Source organism: Chenopodium album, chromosome 1 (assembly GCF_948465745.1).
Source record: "Chenopodium album chromosome 1, dcCheAlbu1.1, whole genome shotgun sequence".
Taxonomy (NCBI): Eukaryota; Viridiplantae; Streptophyta; class Magnoliopsida; order Caryophyllales; family Amaranthaceae; genus Chenopodium; species Chenopodium album.
In genome coordinates, this window is record NC_137834.1 from 10,939,998 (window position 1) to 10,959,957 (window position 19,960).

The 19,960-nt window shown below is 34.5% G+C and overlaps 3 protein-coding genes across 3 annotated transcripts in view; 2 read left to right on the forward strand and 1 right to left on the reverse strand.

Moving 5' to 3' along the window:
- The window catches only part of LOC145642003 (uncharacterized), an 87,873-nt gene that overhangs the window by 14,363 nt on the left and 53,550 nt on the right, over positions 1-19,960 (forward strand). The window lies entirely within an intron of this gene.
- Positions 2,362-4,251, forward strand: LOC145562311 (deoxymugineic acid synthase 1-B-like). The gene is made up of 4 exons (XM_081622572.1): positions 2,362-2,763; positions 3,077-3,320; positions 3,427-3,606; positions 3,909-4,251. The coding sequence occupies exons 1-4, from the start codon at positions 2,453-2,455 to the stop codon at positions 4,131-4,133; spliced, it is 960 nt and encodes a 319-aa protein (XP_081478698.1). The 5' UTR covers positions 2,362-2,452; the 3' UTR covers positions 4,134-4,251.
- LOC145562382 (non-functional NADPH-dependent codeinone reductase 2-like) lies at positions 6,383-12,719 on the reverse strand. Its single transcript, XM_081622677.1, has 4 exons — positions 12,170-12,719; positions 8,930-9,173; positions 7,640-7,819; positions 6,383-6,941 (listed from the first exon to the last, which is right to left on the reverse strand). The coding sequence occupies exons 1-4, from the start codon at positions 12,556-12,558 to the stop codon at positions 6,717-6,719; spliced, it is 1,038 nt and encodes a 345-aa protein (XP_081478803.1). The 5' UTR covers positions 12,559-12,719; the 3' UTR covers positions 6,383-6,716.

The following is a 19,960-nucleotide window of genomic DNA, read 5'->3' on the forward strand; positions in this document are numbered from 1 at the left end:
GGTGGTAATTGTCAAAATTTCCTATGAAATATCTTGAAATTCTATCTTTTAAGGGTCTTTTTTTTTTTAGACATTGTACATTTTAAGTTAACATTGTACTAAAGCTGATATTTTAAGTTAACATTGTACTAAAGCTGATATTATTATACTTCGTACTAATGTACTCCATAATACGGTTATCTCATAAATGGCAGGAATACAACGATTCCTAAGAAAGACGAGAACATCAACAGAAGATCATTGTATAAAGTATTCGGGACGAAATGGCCAACCACACAAACCCAACTAACATACCAAGTACTGTCAAAAACTCTAGTTCCTGGAGCACAAAACATGAACTCCATAGTCGAAGCTGCATTCAACAAATGGGCACAGCATTGCCCCTTCACATTTCAACAAATTGTCGAGGGCGACAAATCCGACTTCCGTTTCAGTTTCTTTAAAGGCGATCACGGGGATGGACGCCCCTTCGATGGGCCTAATGGAAAATTGGCTCATTCTTTTCATCCAACCGATGGGCGGTCACATTACGATGCGGATGAAAATTGGAGTGATGACCCTGGGAAAGATCAGTTTGATCTACCCTCTGTTGTTTTTCATGAAATGGGTCATCTCCTAGGACTCTCTCATAGTGATGATGTAAATGCTGTGATGTATGCGACTATTCGAGTTGGTCAGAGGAAGAGAGAGCTCCAAGACGACGATATTAAAGGAATTCAGGCCATATATAACTCATCAAGTAGCTAAAAGGCAGGGGTGCTGTTATATTACTAGCTACAATATGAGACCAAGAACTTCTATCTTCTATGTATGCATTGCTTAATTATAGTCCATTCATCAAAATTTATCTTTGCATGTATGCCAATCTATAATAAAATTTTGACTTTGCCATAAATCGCTATTTGGGTTTGGGGTTTATTTTAATTTTTTGGCGCGGTTTGGTTTGAGAAAAACCTGAACCAAATTCAATGGTTTGGTTATTATAAGCTTCTTTAACTACTCCCTCTGTTCCCAATTGTTTGCCCCAAATCAGAAATCTACTTTATTAAGGCTTTGGGCAAAAAATAATGCACATGGGTTGACACAAATATCAATGAGGAGAGAGATAGAGAGAGTGCAAGTGGGAAAACATGCCAAAAATAGTATGGAGCAATTTTTTGGGGACGCCTTAAAAAGGAAAGTGGAGCAAACAATTAGGGACAAAGGGAGTATCATACACGTACATTGTATTTTAAGTACAAGCATGTTTCTTTCATTTATCCTTTCATTTATCTACAACTATTGTAAATATCAATTTTTTTAAAAAAAGTATCAATATCAATATACTCCGTGTATATTATTAAAACTCATAACAAAATATGCAATTTTGCCATATGTCTCTAATTTTGCTCATTCGTACAACTCTATAGTTATTTGAAATATGTAATCCGTAAATATGTTGCACTTTTTATGCTAATTTTTTTCTCACATATATGTCAATTTTAAATAGTTTCTTATAACAATTTAAGAACAAAATAAACTTAATATATCTAGAATACCCAATATTAGATGATGAATTTTAATGTTCAATTATATTTGGGAAAAAATAAATAATAATAGTACAAGTAATATTATAAAAATAATTAATCAATTTTTAAAAAATAATATATAACTAATCTATATTAATATTTCACTTAATTATTATTAAAATCTAATTTAAATATATTCATAATGACCCGGGACATCGTATGGGTTAAAAATTAACCATTCAAAAATACTAATTATTACTTCTTAAAAGTTAATATTTGAACTTATACATCGAAATGAATCTAACAATATCTCACATACATATTCAATGAATATAACCAAAGTTTATTTTTTAGTTGAAAATTCCATACATAATAAACAAAAAATTAAAGAACAGAGGTGATAAATTCTGTACATATGATTACTCTATTATTTGGTTTACCATAACTCACTTATATTAGTTTTTTTTATAAATCTCATCACAACTTATCACTTACATTGTTTGGCGATGATAGTCACTTTTTCTCCACTTGTGCCCCACCTTTAAACACTCTCTTAGCACATTAATTAATTTATGCACTAATATTAGTGTTTCTTATGAGTCACAACTCACAACACACCAAACCATCTTTACTTTTGACAGCACCAAACCAAAATTGGATAAAAGTAATAAATCATGACACATGATTGAGAATATAGAGAAACGAGTTTCACAAGGAACTACTTGATATCAAAATAAGATGAAATCTACTTACTACAACCCACAGTTTTCACATTTGCACCAAAAAAAGTAAAATCAAACAATCCACAGTTTTAGTATGATCCCTAAATTTCGTCTTATAATTTACTTCAAAACACATCATTCACCCAAACTATAATAATAAGTGCACCATTTCTTTGCTTTCATACCAACTTAAAACTTTTCCCTCCAATTCCTGCAAATTCAATGCCTATCCCAAGAATTCAGTTAAGCCACAATGGCGGGAGCATACCCGTTTTGGGGTTTGGCACCGCACCCGACCCACCGGTTGCAGCAGAGATAACCAAAACTGCCGTTCTCACGGCCATTGAGGCCGGTTACCGACATTTCGATACCGCTTGCCTTTACTATACGGAGCAACCTCTAGGAGAGGCCATTGCTCAAGCAATTAAGCAAGGCTTGATCACGTCTCGTGATGATCTCTTTATCACCTCTAAACTCTGGTGTAGTGATGGACACCGCGACCGTGTGGTCCCCGCGTTGCAAGCAACCTTGAGGTACATTAGGCTTTATTACAACACATAATATACAACGGTTGCATAAGATATTTTTTGTATTAGCTAGTTAGAATTTTTATGTTGCTAATAATAGATGTTAGGGTCAATTCGTAATATTATATATGTTTAATACTTTAATTGTATCACGTTAACTCTGATAACATGTTATAATGGTAAAACTATGTAACTATCCATATCGATAGTATGTCATACGGAGTATTATTTAGTTTTTATTTGAATAAAAATTGCTTGTGAAGTGTTTGATGAAATGTCTAGTTGAAGAGCTAACAATGTACTCTCTTTTATGATTTAGGAAGCTGAATTTGGATTACGTTGATCTGTATCTAATTCACTGGCCGGTGAGCTCAAAACCGGGGGTGTACGAGTACCCAATAAAGAAGGAAGATTTCATGGCAATGGATTACAAATCGGTTTGGGAAGGTATGGAAGAATGCAAGAAACTTGGGCTAGCAAAGGCCATAGGAGTTAGCAATTTTTCGCGCACAAAATTGGCTCAAATACTATCATTTGCTACTATTCCTCCTGCTGTTAATCAAGTAAACTTTCAACCCAATAATTCAAACTTCAAATTTAAAGCATACTTTTATGAATTATACTATGCTATGATATTGAAATTTATATCATAATTTTGGTATGTAAAAGGTTGAGGTGAATCCGAGTTGGCAACAAAAGGAGATGATAGAATTCTGCAAGGCTAAAGGCGTTCTTGTAACGGCTTACTCGCCCTTAGGTGCATTTGGGACATTCTATGGCAGCAAGAATGTCATGGAATCGGATGTATTGAAAGAAATAGCCAATCGACGAAATAAATCTGTAGCTCAGGTACTTAAATAACACCTACATGGCTACATTATACTCAGCCTGTATGGAAGACTGGAAGTAATAGTCACGTTTGCACACAAGTTGATTACACATCAAAAAATTGTCACCTTTCCTAAAATATTAGTGATTTAAAGGGTATATTTGTATAATCATGGCAAGCGTATCCTTTATAATTAAGGGTACATGAGAGCAAAACCTATTTCAGACATAAATAGTATCATTTTGAATTGTTTGTTCATTGTTAAATAACGTTTCTAGAGAAGTAAATGATTTGATCATGGATACCAAACTAATTCATGCAGGTATGTTTGAGGTGGGGAGTGGAGCAGGGGATCGCGGTGGTGGTAAAGAGTTTCAACAAGGAAAGAATGAAGCAAAACCTCGACATATTCGATTGGGAATTGAGTGCTGAGGACCTTGAGAAGATCAGAAAAATTCCTCAATATAGAGTGTGTAGAGGATTAGATTATACATCTAATTTTGGTCCTTTTGTAACAATTGAGGAACTCTGGGATGGAGAGATCTGATTTGAGTGATGAATGTAATGTGATTGAGACAATCACACAAAGCTCTCTATGAAGAAGCATTACCAAGCTATACTTGATTTAGCTAGTTTTTAATTTTGAAGTTTTGTTTGATTTTTAATCTTGGAAGATTTTATGTGGTTTAACAAAGAGAGAGTAACAAAAGGACAAGTGAAATAGACGGAACTTTGCTCGCAACTTCGTATTATTGTACACCAATTGGATACTACCCTTAAGTGTTTAACAAACTAAGGAAGGTGTCATGTACTAAATTTTGGAAGGTTTAATGAGAGAGAGAGAGTAACAAAAGAACATGTGAAATAGACGGAACTTTGTTCGCAGCTTCATACAATTTTACGCCTTGGATATTACCCTTAAGTGCTTAACAAACTAAGGAAGGTGTATGTACTAAATTTTGTAAGGTTTATGTGGTTTAATTAAGAGAGTAACAAAGGACATGCGAATTAGATGGAACTGATTGAGAATATTACCCTCTGTGAATATTGTAACCTCTTTAAATAATGATCAATGGAATACTCTCCGATCACGGAGTTTCACAATCTAACCAGAACTTTGATCGCAACTTCATACAACTGTACATCTTGCATATACTACCCTTAAGTGTTTTACAAACTAATAAAAGTGTCATATACTAAATTTAAAACGTAATTGTGAATGTTTGATAAAGTGCAACAAATCTAAATTATCGTTGTTAAAGTTTTTTTATTACGTGTAGACGCTTCTCACAAGCGTAATATAATTAACTAATTACCTTTACAAAAAATAATAAAAAAAAAAAAATCACTTCTCACAAAAGTAATGTAATTTAAATGATAGTAATATTATAACCACCTATATCCCTATATGATTTTAATGAGAATATTTGACAGAATATCTTAGTAATGAAATAACTTTTTGTTTAGTTTACAAAACTGTCATAACATATATTTTTTTTTTTTACAAAGTATGACTTATATATTATAATTATAGTTTGCTAGTTTCATACTTGACAGATAAGAAAATCCATTCAACGTAACATACACCTTCCCACGTCTAGACAGCTAGAAACAAATAGACAATCCTAACATAACTCTCCTACATTTATCCATCTTCCAAGTTATTTAACAGCTTTTCTTCATCATCAAAAACCTCTCGTAATTCAATTCATTTTCATTTTTGTTGAAGTCCCTTAAAGACAGGAAAAGAAAATATGGCAGGGCATGGTTCATACTCGAACTCGTGGGCGGATCAATGGGATTTCAACAACAATAACGAAGATCAATCTTCTTCTCTTAATAAGAAGGGAAACAGCAACAATGGGAGTAAAACTAAAAGTTTGACGAAGAAATTGTCAAAGAAATTCGGCGAAAGCTTTAACAAGACGAAGGAGGTGTCGGCGAATGGAATGGAGAAGACCAAAGAATCGGTTTCTAAGGGGATGAGGAAGGCAAAGGATTCTACTTCAGGAAGCATTTCTTGGGTTGTTCAGAAATTCCGCAGAAACTCTTACAAATAGTTGTATACATGTACAATCTATTTATTTGTTCTTTTATTGAGTGATTGAATTGATTTCGCATTTCATTGTGTGTTTGTTGACGCGGTATATTTTTGATGTATAGGAAGTTACAAAAGACTGTAATGTAATCGAGATATGATCTTCAGCATTGATGCTGTAAAGACATTTCATGTTTGGGTTGTGATTGTAAGATTATTGGATTTCAAATATTTGAGACTTCAACATATATTTTGCATTGATGAATGTATTTTACTTATTGGATGTGTACTTGTGTCTTGTTAAGCTTGAATTTTGATCAAACTTGATTGGGCCGCACCTCAACCTGAAATTATGTCCCAAAAGGTTTAGTCTAGCCCATTGAAGGTTTTTGTTTTTTCTTTTTTTTTTTAGTCAAAGTCAAACACAATAGAATTAGCAGGAGATGAATTGTTGGAGTGCCAACAGAATCAGAACCAATGAACCATGCTACCAAATAACTTCATCCTTTTCAAGTCCCACTCCTTTGTTAGTAGGCGCTTGCATCTGCAATATCGTTCACTTCACGATCGGTTCGAGTTTGTGTTTTGCACCCAAATTCCATAACGATAGGCAGATTCCTAAGAGAATCATTCTTGAGGAAATGTCAGACGAGCAAACACAATGCAACCAGTTCCACAATATTTGAGATTTTAGCCACCAACCAGTGGTGATCACACAGAGAAAAGTTTCTGACAAGACACCTAACGGTGATTGAAACCATCAATTGTTCACTTTTAAAGTGTTGGCAGGAGACACTGCAGGCTTATTGCTGATTCGCCGTAAGCCAAACTGTTTGCACACAGCTCCTAACTCCTCCCAGATGGCAACAGACATTTGCAACAAAAGATACAGACAGAAATACAAAAACATAGAAAGAAAGGCATGTCAGGAGATCTACATAGGATAGTTTTGTATTCAATATGAGGGGCTTATTCAGATCAAAATTTCAAATGTGAGATTTATAATCTCAAGTGAGTCCATTTTCAATGCCTGAGGGTTACATCCTCAACAACGTTACATTTGTAGCCGTCAAGTTTAAAGCATTGTCATAGTCAAAGCTCTCCATCCCATAACTCTTCAAGTGTCTTAAAAGGCCCTTTCTTTGATAGATAAGGCCAGCCAGTGACCCCTCTACTCTGAGGGATTCCCCTGATTTTTTCATGGTCTTCTTCAGTCAATTCCCAGTCAAAAATCTTAAGGTTTTCTTTCATTCTCTCATTATTGAAACTCTTAACAACTATAGTAATTTCCTGCTCATATGCCCATCTCAAGCATACCTGCAATTCCCAAAGATAAAAGTGACACTTTTGAGGGATAAGGAATGAAGAGAGAGGATGACAGCAGAGATTAGAAGATCTCTGGTATTACAGCGACAATATAGCATTCTGGTTACCCCATTTAAGCCTTTAGGACTGTTTTGATAAATGGTATTGATAAAGAGTTTGTGTGCACTTTTATCAAAAACAAAATCTACTCAAATGTCTATGGCAAAGCGATTCCAACCTCCAACTATGAGCTTCACTTCATAAAATTCCATCACCACTTTATATTTTTTCGAGCTAGTATCAATTATTAAATGGTAATGATGATTGATGAAGGAAATACATAAGACCATTGCATTACAATCAAATTGTCAGTGAAATTTTCTTACATAATGACTCAAATATACTAACATTAGAGCCATTTATCACTGATTACTAAACAAAACCTAAACATCATTTTCCAATTTCAATCTACTTGAGAATTTCTTATTTCGATTGAAATTCAAAGGACATTACTTCATAATGTTAAAATACTATAGAAGTCATTAAATTAATATCCAGGCAAATAGTTACAGAGAGCTTTTGGTATATCCATGTGACAAGGCAACAACTTACATTTAGTTATGATAGTAACATACGTATATGCAGACATCACATTACATGCAATGTATAGAATGTGAAGACTTTAAAAATAAGGTGTAAAAGGCAAGTACCTGAGGTATAGACTTTCCTTTAGATTTGGCAATCTCCTGAAGCACTTCAGATTCCAATATCCTGTTGCTGCCGTAGAAGGTTCCTATGGCTCCTAATGGAGAATAAGCTGTTATCAGAATACCATTTTCCTTGCACAAGTCTATCAGCTTCTTCTGTTGCCAAAATGGACTAACCTCCACCTTTAATTTTCAAATCATGAATGCCCGAGGTTAGATGATGACCTGACTTTGCACATATCAAAGGAGATAAAGGCAAGCTCTGAACTACATGCTATCAATCACAATACTAACTATGAGTCCACCATAATGGCTTATAGGATTACAGAAACGTACAAAGAATTTGTAGCATAGTAGCATTAGGACCCTGAAGTAAATAGTAATTGCATAGTTGACAAATAAATGGTGTTATTTAGATATGTTAAGATTTCAGGACAGTTATACATGACAAGCGTATTAGTTACGACAGTTTATATGCTCAGAGATCCTAGAGAACTAGAGGCGTTTACTATGTTGCAAGCTTTGATGACATTAAAGCAGTAATAAATCTGCCTTCTTCAAGAAAAATTTCAAGTGCAGACTGTACAGTGCACCAAAGCGTCAAAAGAAAAATAATCATGAAACGTACTTTCAAATCATATTTCTTAATTATACGGAATGAACAGCAGGTTAAGACTGCTGTATAAAGTCCAAGTTAACTAATTCTTACAAAAAAAATTACCGCAGCTTTCAGAGATAAATCATAAGACTCAGGAACACCCCAAAAAAAGAAAAGGTAGCCTCCTGTTCTATCTGTAGCATAAAACACCCAATCCTAGAACCATTTTTAAGAAGTATATCCAAACCCGTAAGAGGTGCACAATACTATACTGCAGATAAGTTCTCTATACTAAAGATTAATGAAGTCAAGAAATGGACTATTTCCCGTCCCCTAAGGGTACATATTATTAATACAACTACTCTGTAGATGAATGTAAGGAAAGAAACAAGTCTTCTTAATTTAATAATGCTCCTTCTACAGATTCTGGCCCTTTTTTTTTGGAATAAGTGGAGTTGAACTGAAGTGAGTTGAGCTGAGCTGAGCATAACATAACTGAATTCAATGGAGTTAAACTGTACTGATAATAGTAATAACATTGAACTAAATGGAGCAAAAGTGAATTAAACTTAGTAGAGCTGAATTGAATAAAACTAAATAGAGTTAAGTCCAAATGGAAAGGAAATTACAGACCTAAAACAGTGATAAATGAAGAGCTTTCATTGGGGAAAAAAATAATAATAAAAAACCCTTACTTGATTAACAGCAGGTGGGATTTTAGCCATAGCCAGAAGTTCATTGAGCTTCTTACAGGAAAAATTGCTAACTCCAATGCATTTAGCAAGGCCAAGCTTCTGGCACTCTTCCATAGCGGCCCAAACACCTTGAAAATCCATGGGAAGGAAATCATCCTCCTTTATTGGAAAATCATTTTTACCAGGTTGACAGCTTAGTGGCCAGTGAATCAAATACAAATCAATCCACTCCATTTTTAAATTCCTACAAAAACACCACCATAGTAACTAGTTATTCAAAAACTTGAGGGTCGGAGTATGCATATATATTCACTGGGGAAGTCCGGTATCTTGATGTTTGAAACTAAGTGAACATGAGGAAATTCTAATTTTACAATGTTAGATTGTTAACAAGAGAATTGTTGCTAAGATAAACATCCAAATATGAGTAAATCTTTCAAATTTTCTTTGTCTGATTTGTTTTCCATTATAGTCCCTTTCAATCAATCAAAGATCTATGACAAACTAATCATTAAGCAAGTTAAAACCTAAACTCATTCTCTATCATAATGAATTGAGGAGATAACTAGCATAAACGGATTACATTGGCTACTCCATCTACTACAAACAATTATGACAGAATCCTGTCGTGCTTTTATGTGGTAAGACTCTCCTCTAACACAAATTCCAGAGCTTGTGCTTAGCCTATGATAGGATTGTCAAGCTCCTGATAGAAGATATACATTGCCATCTATCCAACACTTTATTTTGCTTTAGTTACATCCAATCTACAAAACATTACTTCCTAAGTATATTTTACTATTATTTCCTATTTCATGGATTTCTAATTTCATTAATGAAAAACCAAACAAGTGAATATCAAAATTTTCATAACTTTGCTTTTCTACAGATATCCATATTGTACATTGAATTATGGTTTGCTTAATACTAAAAGGAAGTTTTTCACAGAACACATCTACAAAGTTACATTTCTACACCCACTCCCAAACACCGCCTTCATTAGTTAATCCTTGCAACACCTTACTATTAACATACTCTAGTTTGACTATACACGAAGTAATATTTTTTACACACAACACTTTGTTTGGATAGAAAGAAATGGAAGGAAAAGAAGAGAATAGAAGGGAAGAGGACAAATTCTCTTGCTTGGGTAAAGGATTGATGGAAGGAAGGGGAGGAGAGGGAGGGATCTATTTTCCCTCACTCTTTAATAAGCATAATCCCTCCAAAATTGGGGAGATTTGGAGAGAAAATGGAGCATACCTCCCCCTCCCTTTCTTTTCCCTTTCCTTCCTCTTTTTTCCCTCCCTTCCATTCCTTCTTCTTTGCTATCCAAACAAAGCGTAAAAGTAAATAAACTAAGTACATGGAAAATAGTGTGTAAAATTTCAAAATATCAACTTTGGATACTCCATAACATTAAAAATTCTAAAGTTATAATAGCTTTAGTCATATACTCATATATGACTTTAATAAACTCCGTTGCTAATAAATTGTGTTTGAATGGTACATTTTATACCAACAAAGAAATATATTGAAAACAATAAAATAAAAATTCTTGTTGGTACTAATGAATAAGTATTGTTATAAGAAAATTTATGTCATCAAAAGCTACCCACATTTAAGTATCAGCTGAGATAATTATATTCCGGTCTAATTAAAGCTATTACAGATTAAAAAGAAATCCCCCTTAACATGTTTTTATCGAGAATTAAAATTGACACTCCCTCCGTTCCCTAATGTTTTTTACGTTTGGAATTATGCGCGGTTATTAAGAAATTGTGTAAAGTTGAGGTATATTGAAATATTTCATTGATTAAAAGTACAATTTTATTGAAAAATACAATGTTGAGCATGTGGGGTGAAAGAAGTTAGAGGAGATAGGAGAGAGAAAGTAATAATAAGTGTTGAAAAACTATTAAAATAGTACAAAAAGTACAATAGCACATGATAAAGTAAGGACTTTTGAGTAAAAAAAATTATAAAACAAGGGTAAATTTGTTCAAAATTTATGACTAAAATAGGAAAGATACTAAATGTAAAGAATAAAAAGGAACACCCTAAATGGAAACGTAAAAAACATTTAGGAACGGAGGGAGTAGGAGTTAAAATTGTACTTCAAAAGTACCACTAATGAAGTTTTTAAATATTTGCTCTAGCTATGACAATATTTACTCTCTCCGTGTTTTTTTAAGTGTTACAGTTTGACCGTCATATAGTTTTAGGCAATTTAATTGATTTAAATAAAATAAGAGAAAAATAAGAGATAAGTGGGGTAATTGGAGTATTAAATAATTGTAAAAGAAATATAGTGGAGTTAATATTTTATTGAAAAGTAATGAATGTGTAAGGATAGATATAGGGCCTGTTCATATTTACTTATTTTCAGTTCAGTTCAGTTCAGTTCAGTTCAGCTCCAATCAGTTCAGTTCAGTTCAGTTAGCTCCAATCATTTCAGTTCAGTTCAGTTCAGCTCTTAATTTTCCTCTCTCATAAAATATTCATTTCAGCATAGTTCAGTTCAGTTCCAATCAGTTCAGTTCAGTTCAGCTCCAATCATTTCAGTTCAGTTCAGCTCCAATCATTTCAGTTCAGTTCAGCTCAGTTCAGTAAATATGAACAGACCCATAATAAAAAAAAGTAGTAGTGGGTTTGGGTGGAGACCATGAGAGGAGAGAGATATTATATTTTAATGTAGCTTTTTGCCAAAATAGGAAGTGTAATACTACATCCGTTGATTTGACATAAAGTAGAGAGGAAAAATGTCTAATCATTGCAAATAATATGTAACGGAGGCAGTACTTATTAAAACACGGCTGAATTTGATAAGTGTAACAGTTAAAAAAAACACGGAGGGAGTAATTCATTTCTCTCACATAGTTGATCCAATATAAATTATATTTTATTAATTTCATATTTTCTATCCACCATTTTTTTTTATTATTTTTGCTTTTTATAATTTTTTATTCTTGTTCTTACACCCACGACCTCACTACCTCCATATTTTATTATTTAGTCCAATTACTCACAAAACTCCGTGCATGATAAATGGAGCAAATATTTAAAAACGGAGGAAGTACTCCATATAACCATTAAAAAAAATTCCGAAAATACAAAATCCTCTGTATTTCATACAAGAACTCGACACTTAATTAACATCAACTTAAACAGATTGACTGACACGGCAGAAATTTCAAATCAATGTGATAAAGACACACAACATTGACATTAAATTTATACCTGAGGGATTTTAGGAGGCCAGGAACAACGAGGTTAGGGTGAGCATCACCACACCAAAGCTTAGAAGTGATAAAGAGTTCATCTCTGGATTGGATCAGGCCCAAACTCAAAGCCTCTTGGACCGCATCACCAATGGGCTGCTCCGATTTATACTTATGGGCCGTATCGAAGTGTCGATAGCCCACTTCGATGGCCCGCACAACAGCTGACTTCATTTCATCCGCCGATACCGGAGGATCTACGGCAGTACCTAAGCCGATGACTGGGATGCTTCGTTCTCCGTGACTGAGTTTGATTTGTGGGACTCGGAGTTGACTCGGTGGACTTGTCATTTTTGACTCAGTTGTGAGGTGGATTACTCGTACTCTAAGTGGGTCAACTTGGATCATATGATTTCGGAGATTTTTGTTGTGGGGTTGTTTCTGTGTTATTTTTTTGGGAAATTATTGTTCTAAATTTCTAATGAGTTTGATGTCACATTCAAAGGGTTATTTTTAGACAATTGCATTTTCAAACAATTTGGATCTGATACTTTTTTTATTTATTATTTTATTTGAAACGAAAAACAAAAGAAAAACTTTCTTGACAAAGAATTGTTTTTTATGTTTAAAAAAAAAAAAAAGAATAGAGTTACAGAATCAACGTGTAATGTGTTAGGTGTTCCTTATGGTTCTCAAATTCACATAAACTTGTTTTTAAAGGTATGTTGGTTTATTATCTTACTGTACTAAATTAGCTTTGTGCGATGCACAACATTAAAAATTTCTTTGATTATCTTATCACAAATTATTGGGTGTGTAGTCTGCACCCAATATTTCGTGCAGTAACACGAATCCTTACTTCCACCACTTGCAAAATCCAATTCAATCAAATTCAACTCTATTCAATCAAATTTAACTCAATCCACTCAAATTCAATCTAATTCAAAGGAGGAGAAAAATGAATGCTCCGATGACGACGAGCGTGCAAGTAGAGAAAATCACCGTCATCGCCGTCGTTGGCGTCATCATCGGCAGGATTGTTATTGGCAGTGGTATCGTCGACGACAAGAAACTCGTTTGGATCGAAGATGTCATCCATGGCTGAAGAGCGAGAAAATAAAGATTGTTTATTATTTTGTGGATCTCATGCTTCTGGCCGAACCTTCATTGGGCATTTGATCATTTTTTTTTTTGCTCAAATTATGTTAAATTATGCTCATGGCAGCGTTTGGAATAAAATTTGCAAGTTTTGTAATTTCTAGTGGGTGAATTTTACCAATAAGGGTCAAATTGGCCACAGTTCTTATCACTTCAGGATAACGGCTCTAATAGCAAAATTTAGATGTGTAAATGATGAGGCGGGAAAGGAGAGTGAAAATAAATGTTGTTAATTATTTTGTGGATCTTAGGTTTGTAGTCCACCGATTGTTAATTAAACTTTTTAATTTTTAAAACATTTAATTATTTTAATTTACAAAATGAATTCTATTGTCTGGATGATATCTTCTATAAGTTGACGATATCCTCTATAACGGATGTGATATAATGTATATCAGCCAACAAAAGTAACATATCAGCTAACATTAAGATCATATCAGACATTAATAAAATCATATCAGCCAAGAAAAAGAATAATTTATCAGCTAACAAATTAAAGATACATTCAACTAACAAAAGGAACATATCAGCCAACAAAAGACACATATCAACTAACAAAAGGAACATATTAGCCAACAAAGATTGTGTATCAACCAATAGAAGGAACATATTAGCTAACGAATGAAACACATCAGCCAACAAAAAGATGAAATCGGCAAACAAAAGCAATATGTAAGCCAACAAAATAAACTTATTAGCTAAGAAAATGAAACATGCATATATAAGCCATCAAAATATACATATTAGCCATTAAAATAAAGATATCAGCCAACTAAAGAAATATATCAATCAATTGATGTCTGATAACAACCAACAAAAGGAACATATCAAACATTAAAAAATAAATATCAACCAACAACCGAAACATATCATCCAAGAACCAAAACATATCATCCAACAAATGATCCATCAACCAAGGTTAGCTTCCAGTGCACGTAATTATGCATACGGCATTCCACACACAATATCTTCTCTTAACTTATTACTTAATTACCTCATATGAGAAAAATTATAGAAACATATATAATTATTAAATGCAATGTTATTTAGATCTAGATAATTAATTTTGAAGAAGATAAAAAATTTAAGCAAATTATATCGTACGGGGTACTTTATTTTCAACCAGGAGTAATTATATTTGAAAGTCAAATAGTCACTCATAATATATAATATGTATAGGAAAAATTGTCAAAAATAATACAAACTTTGAGCGATCCGCTAAAAACAAGTCAAACTTTTAATTATGTCTAAATAATACAAACTTTAAGGGATATCTGCTTTAAAAAAGTTATTTTACCTACATCTTATTTAACGGGTTTTTTTTTTTTTTATATTTATCTTATAAAGTTGTTTAATAGTTTTTAAAAAATAATACAATGTCACGTGTTCCATATAACCTATTCATGAGGTAACTAATCGGTTTTAACTTGTTTAAAGCGGATAACCCTCGAAGTTTGTATTATTCAAAAATAATTAAAAGTTTGACTTGTTTTTGGCGGATTGCTCAAAGTTTGTATTATTTTTGACAATTTTTCCAATAATTTAAGGTAAAAAGATGGATAAGATGAATATAATGCCATCAATTGATTTAGGTGAAAAAGTTTTCTACGATAGATTGACATATGTACAATTTGGAGAAAGGATGATGTCAACAATTGTTATTTTATTAATATTTATAAATAACTTTAATTTATAATATCTAATAAAATATGATATAATATATATTTTTAAAATATAATAATTTAAGGTAAAAAAAAAAAAAACAAGAATATGATGCCAGCAATTGCTTTATTAGGCGAGAAAAATTTCTATCATAACTTGACATGTGTATAATTTGGAGAAGAGATGATGTCATTGGTTATTATTTTAGCAATATTTAAATATTTTTTTAGTTGTTTGTTTGGTTGTTTTTGACTTAAAAAAAAAAGTTTGTCGATCTTGTGTGCGGCTAGCCACTTGTAAAAGAATAAAGTAACTCCTATAACATTCTTGTGTGTGACTGGCCACACCGACTTGCGTGTGGCTGACCACTTGTAAAAGAACAAAGTAACCCCTATAACATTGACTCAGTAAATAACCCCTGTAATATTAACTGAGTAACCCCTGTAACACTGACCAAGTAACCCAATAACACTAACAAAGTAACCCCTATAACACTAATCAGATAACCCTTATGATGGCTAACCACACCGTGTGATCAGCCATATATAAGAATTTGTGCGAAAAAAATTGAACCTAGAAATTTGTTAGGGTTTGGTGAGTCCCACTCACCGCGGAAAAAACCCAAGCCAAGGATCTCGCTCGCAATAAATAATATCACTAATGCATAAATAAACATAAAAGGGCAAAATAGGAAATTTACCTTTGGCGCGTGCATCGCCCCACAAATTGGGCTCTTACTTAAAAAGCTTAGCCCCGAAAATACGAGAGCCTCCAACGGAGATCCATCCACAAAAACAACTACCAACTTTCAGGTCCGTTACCTCGAGGTTAGCGAGGTCCGACCAAAACCCGAATATTATGTGAGTTTAAGGGTTTTTGCTAATGCATTGCTCTATTGAACTCCTACTCAAGCACTCTTCCCAAAAACCCAAGATGGGTATTTATAGGCAAGAGGGAGAGTGGGAATTTCTATCCCATCAATGTGGGAGGATGAAATTCCACAATTTATTTTAAAGATAAATTAAAATAAATAAGCAAACTTATAATAAATCTACAAGTGTCACTATTATATGAAAAGGGAAGTGAGGACCACTGGGAGAGTAGGGGACTATGCTTGTTCCCCACTCCATACTCTCCTTGTGCTACTTGTCCCTCACCCACTTGCTTCCCATTTGCTTCCCATGAGTTTCGGCCCTACTACCCGTGCCTTAGGCCTAACCGAAGCCCAGCCCCGCACTTGGAGTTGCGGGCTCCTGCTGTGGCTAGCAAGCCACGCACTCCAAGTGCGGGCTGCTAGCAGCTGCTGCCTTGGTGTGCTTGCTGCTGCTAGCATGCACCAGCCAGCCACCCTTGGCTTGGCATGGTGCGCATGCTATCCGCCACCTGTGCTAGCATATTATGCCCCTAGCATTCGGATGCTCGGGGCATTCCGATGCTAGGGGTATTTTGGGAATATTGTCGATTTATTATTATTTGCGCGTCTTGTCATTTACTATTTTGACTCGACTTCCGACGCTCGGTTTCGACGCTCTAAACTCGAATTTCCGACGTTTAAATATTTAATACTCAGGCGACTCATTAATTTCTTCCGAATTAATTCGTCGAGTTGGTTTGTTAATTGCTTGGGTGTGACCCGAAGGGTTCAGTCAAGATTAAGCTGTAATATTAATTATACATTAATATTACTGATCGGAAGCGGCCTCCACCTAGGCATTTTGATCACTTGACCTTACTGAATATATTAGCTTTCTAATAATTCTGAACCCACTATCAGAATAATACACTTGTTCGAAGGACACCATTCCTTTCAAAAATGAACATATATCCAACAACCGTAAGTAGATTTTGAATGTAATGTCAACCGTGTACAAGAACAAATTCATTATTGGTCATTAATAGGGTGCTCCAAAACCAGTCCGATGTGGGAAAATGGATAAGATCGAATAAACAGGGTCGAGAAATGAATTTAAATTCTTCAGTCCGCTCCGGCCTTGGGCCGGTAAACAACCCTAAATTGTCATGTACGGAGTATAATGTTTTTAGATTCTAACTCGATCATATTATGTATTTTAATAAATTAAAATTATCATTTCATCATTTCTACCTTTGTTAGATTGAAAACAGTAATTAACAAAGTAATTAATACACATCCGTTGTACACAAGGCTTTGTCATTTCAATAAAGTACTCTACTGTTGAGTAGTGATAGACCACTCCAGGTCTGGGCTCGTTGGGCCCATACCAGGGGCAAAAATGTAATTTCACGTAAAACTTACCCGTGTTGTAAAAACGCAGTCTCTCTTCTCTCAATAACAGTATATAAATTATGAATAACAGTATAAAAACCAAGAATAACAGTATACAAACCAATAATAACATTATAGAAATTAATAATAACTGAGCACCGACAGAAAACTATCAGCGTCAATTTCGACCGAACTCAGCGATTTCCAGCATAGAACTCACCGTTTTTAATGGCTAGAGCCATAAGTTTGTGTCTCGTATTTTTGGGTTATGTTTTTTTGAGTGGTTTCCGGTGATTTTTAATGGAGGTAAATGCGTGTTTTTGGATTTCGACCAAGGTAGTAGCTGGTGGGGTGGGCTTCTTGTTGTCGGAGGTGAAGGTGTAGTGGGCGGAGGTTTGGCTGGCAATGGGAGCTATCCATGGAGGTGGGGAAAAGGGTTTAAGGAAGGAAGAAGATGAAGAGGAAAGGGGAAAAAAAAGGAAAAAGAAAAAAAAATTGTGGTATTGGGTAGTATTACCCATACCATGGTAGTGGGTAATAGTTACTTCTATACTGTTTACCATGGAAGCCCAACTAATAAGTTTCTACTGTTTCTGTGCGTTCTTTAAGCCTGTGTGTACTATGTACTTATGTAGGTCTATATTGTGGAATATACTTTGCATAAAAATCCCAGAACGATTTGGGCAGCCAATCTTTTTGGTGGCATGCTTTTTAAAAATATTAAATGGGACTAGGGGTGAGCGTAGCATGGTACCCTGTAAAAATCTCAAGACCCGAAACCGGACCTTGTTGTAACATGTTCCTAAAAATAGGACCCGGAACTGGAACTTGTTCAACAGATTCCTAAAAATTGGGAACCGGAACCGGAACCTGCAGGTTCCGGTTCCAAAACAGGATACCCTGTCTTTCAAAGTAAGCTTAATAGTTACTTGTTTGTCTAGAATATTTAATACTCCGTACAAAATTACAAATACTTATATTAATACCATTAATTAAACCTTTAATAGTAAGATTTAAAATGAATAAAGGGGAGAGAAGTAGGTAAAGTCTTATATAATTTTAATATAGGACTTTTATACTTCGGCTTAAATTATAGGGTCTGGTTTCATGTACCCTATAGAAAACTTATACTACCTGGAACCTATAGATTAGTTTGCTCACCCTAAATTTCGGATTTCGTGCATTGCTTACTTATCATACTAGGTGTCTTATATTTGTATTGGTTGGGTTATTTGGGTGAATTTATAGCTTGAGTTACATACAGTTTTGTGTAAGCTTCTAGGTGAGGCTGTGAGTTTTGTACTGGGGTGGTACGAGTAGTTGTGCTTTGGCAGTACGTGTAGTACTTTGGTAGTACGAGTGAATCTAAGTGTGGGGCTTAGATTGGGTAGGATAGGGTCCTATCAAGTAGCAAGTCCAGTGAGGAACTTGTGAAATAAAGGTCTGTGTCTAATAGGTTGTAACTTGGTGTTTGCCCTATTATAGTGAAATGGTCTGTGTTTGAAATCCCTAAGGTAGGGTCGAGGTTTTACTTCCAGTTGGGCCCTGGAAGGTTTCCTCGTAAAATCTGTGTGTTTTATTAAGTTCCTATACGCATTGTTTATTTATCCGCAAAAAGTAGTCATTAGGAACTCTATACAATTCACCACCCCTTTTGTATTAATCGTCTCAACTAACAATTGGTATCAGAGCAAGATACTCTCGTATAAGCGAATAACTTTGCTGAGTAAGTTCCTGGAGAGATGAATTACAAGGAGAAACTTGAAGAAGGGTACTCCACCCAACGTCCACCCATGTTTAATGGTAAGTTTTACACCTACTGGAAGAACATGATGGAGATCTTTATTAAGGCAGAAAATTACCAGGTTTGGCGTGTTATTGAAGCTGGTGATTTTGAAATAACCATAACCAATGAAAAGAAAGAGGTAGTTCCTAAACCTATTTCTGATTATGATAAAGAAGATTATCAGAAACTTGAACTGAATGCTTTAGCAATAAAGTATTTGCACTGTGGACTTGGACCTCATGAACATAATCGTATCATGGGATGCAAGTCTGCTAAACAGAATTGGGATCTACTAGAAGTAACTCATGAAGGAACAAATGAGGTAAAACGTTCTAAGATTGATTTGTTGATGTCTAGATATGAAAGGTTTGAAATGCAATCAAAGGAAACTATAGAGGAAATTTTTACTAGGTTCAATGATATTATTAATGAACTGAATTCCCTTGGAAGACACATTCCTATTGATGAACAGGCTAGGAAGATCTTGAGAAGTCTACCACAAGATGAACGATGGAGGTCAAAGGTTACTTCCATGTAGGAAGCTAAGGAATTCACAAAGTTCAACATGGAACAACTAGCTGGATCATTGATGACTCATGAACTACATCTGAGTTCCAACTCTGAAAGTTCCAAAAACAAAAGTCTTGCTCTTAAGGATCAAGACTCAGAGGAATCAGAAGCCGATGAAGAGGAAATGACAATGCTAGTTAGAAAGTTCAAAATGATGATGAACTACAAGAATTTTGATAGGAACAAGAAATATTCGAGTTCCAGAAACACAACTTGCTTCAAGTGTGGCTCGAAAGATCACTTCATTAAAGACTGTCCATTACCAGATGGTGAGAATGGAAAGACAAAGGGCAAGGAGCAGTCCAAAGAGTCAAGAGTCTATAAACCTTACTTCACCAAGGACAACGTGAAGAAATCCATGTTGGCTGCTTGGGGAGATTCGGATTCAG

Bases quoted from the DNA above. Each gene is read 5' to 3' on its own strand.
- LOC145562311 (XM_081622572.1), top strand. From the start codon at position 2,453: ATGCCTATCCCAAGAATTCAGTTAAGCCACAATGGCGGGAGCATACCC. The intron at 2,764-3,076 runs GTACATTAGGCT...TTTATGATTTAG, and splicing joins GCGTTGCAAGCAACCTTGAG to GAAGCTGAATTTGGATTACG. The intron at 3,607-3,908 runs GTACTTAAATAA...TAATTCATGCAG, and splicing joins GAAATAAATCTGTAGCTCAG to GTATGTTTGAGGTGGGGAGT.
- LOC145562382 (XM_081622677.1), bottom strand. From the start codon at position 12,558: ATGATCCAAGTTGACCCACTTAGAGTACGAGTAATCCACCTCACAACT. The intron at 9,174-12,169 runs GTATAAATTTAA...GTGTTTTTGTAG, and splicing joins GGCCTCCTAAAATCCCTCAG to GAATTTAAAAATGGAGTGGA. The intron at 7,820-8,929 runs GTAAGGGTTTTT...TGAAAATTAAAG, and splicing joins TCCCACCTGCTGTTAATCAA to GTGGAGGTTAGTCCATTTTG.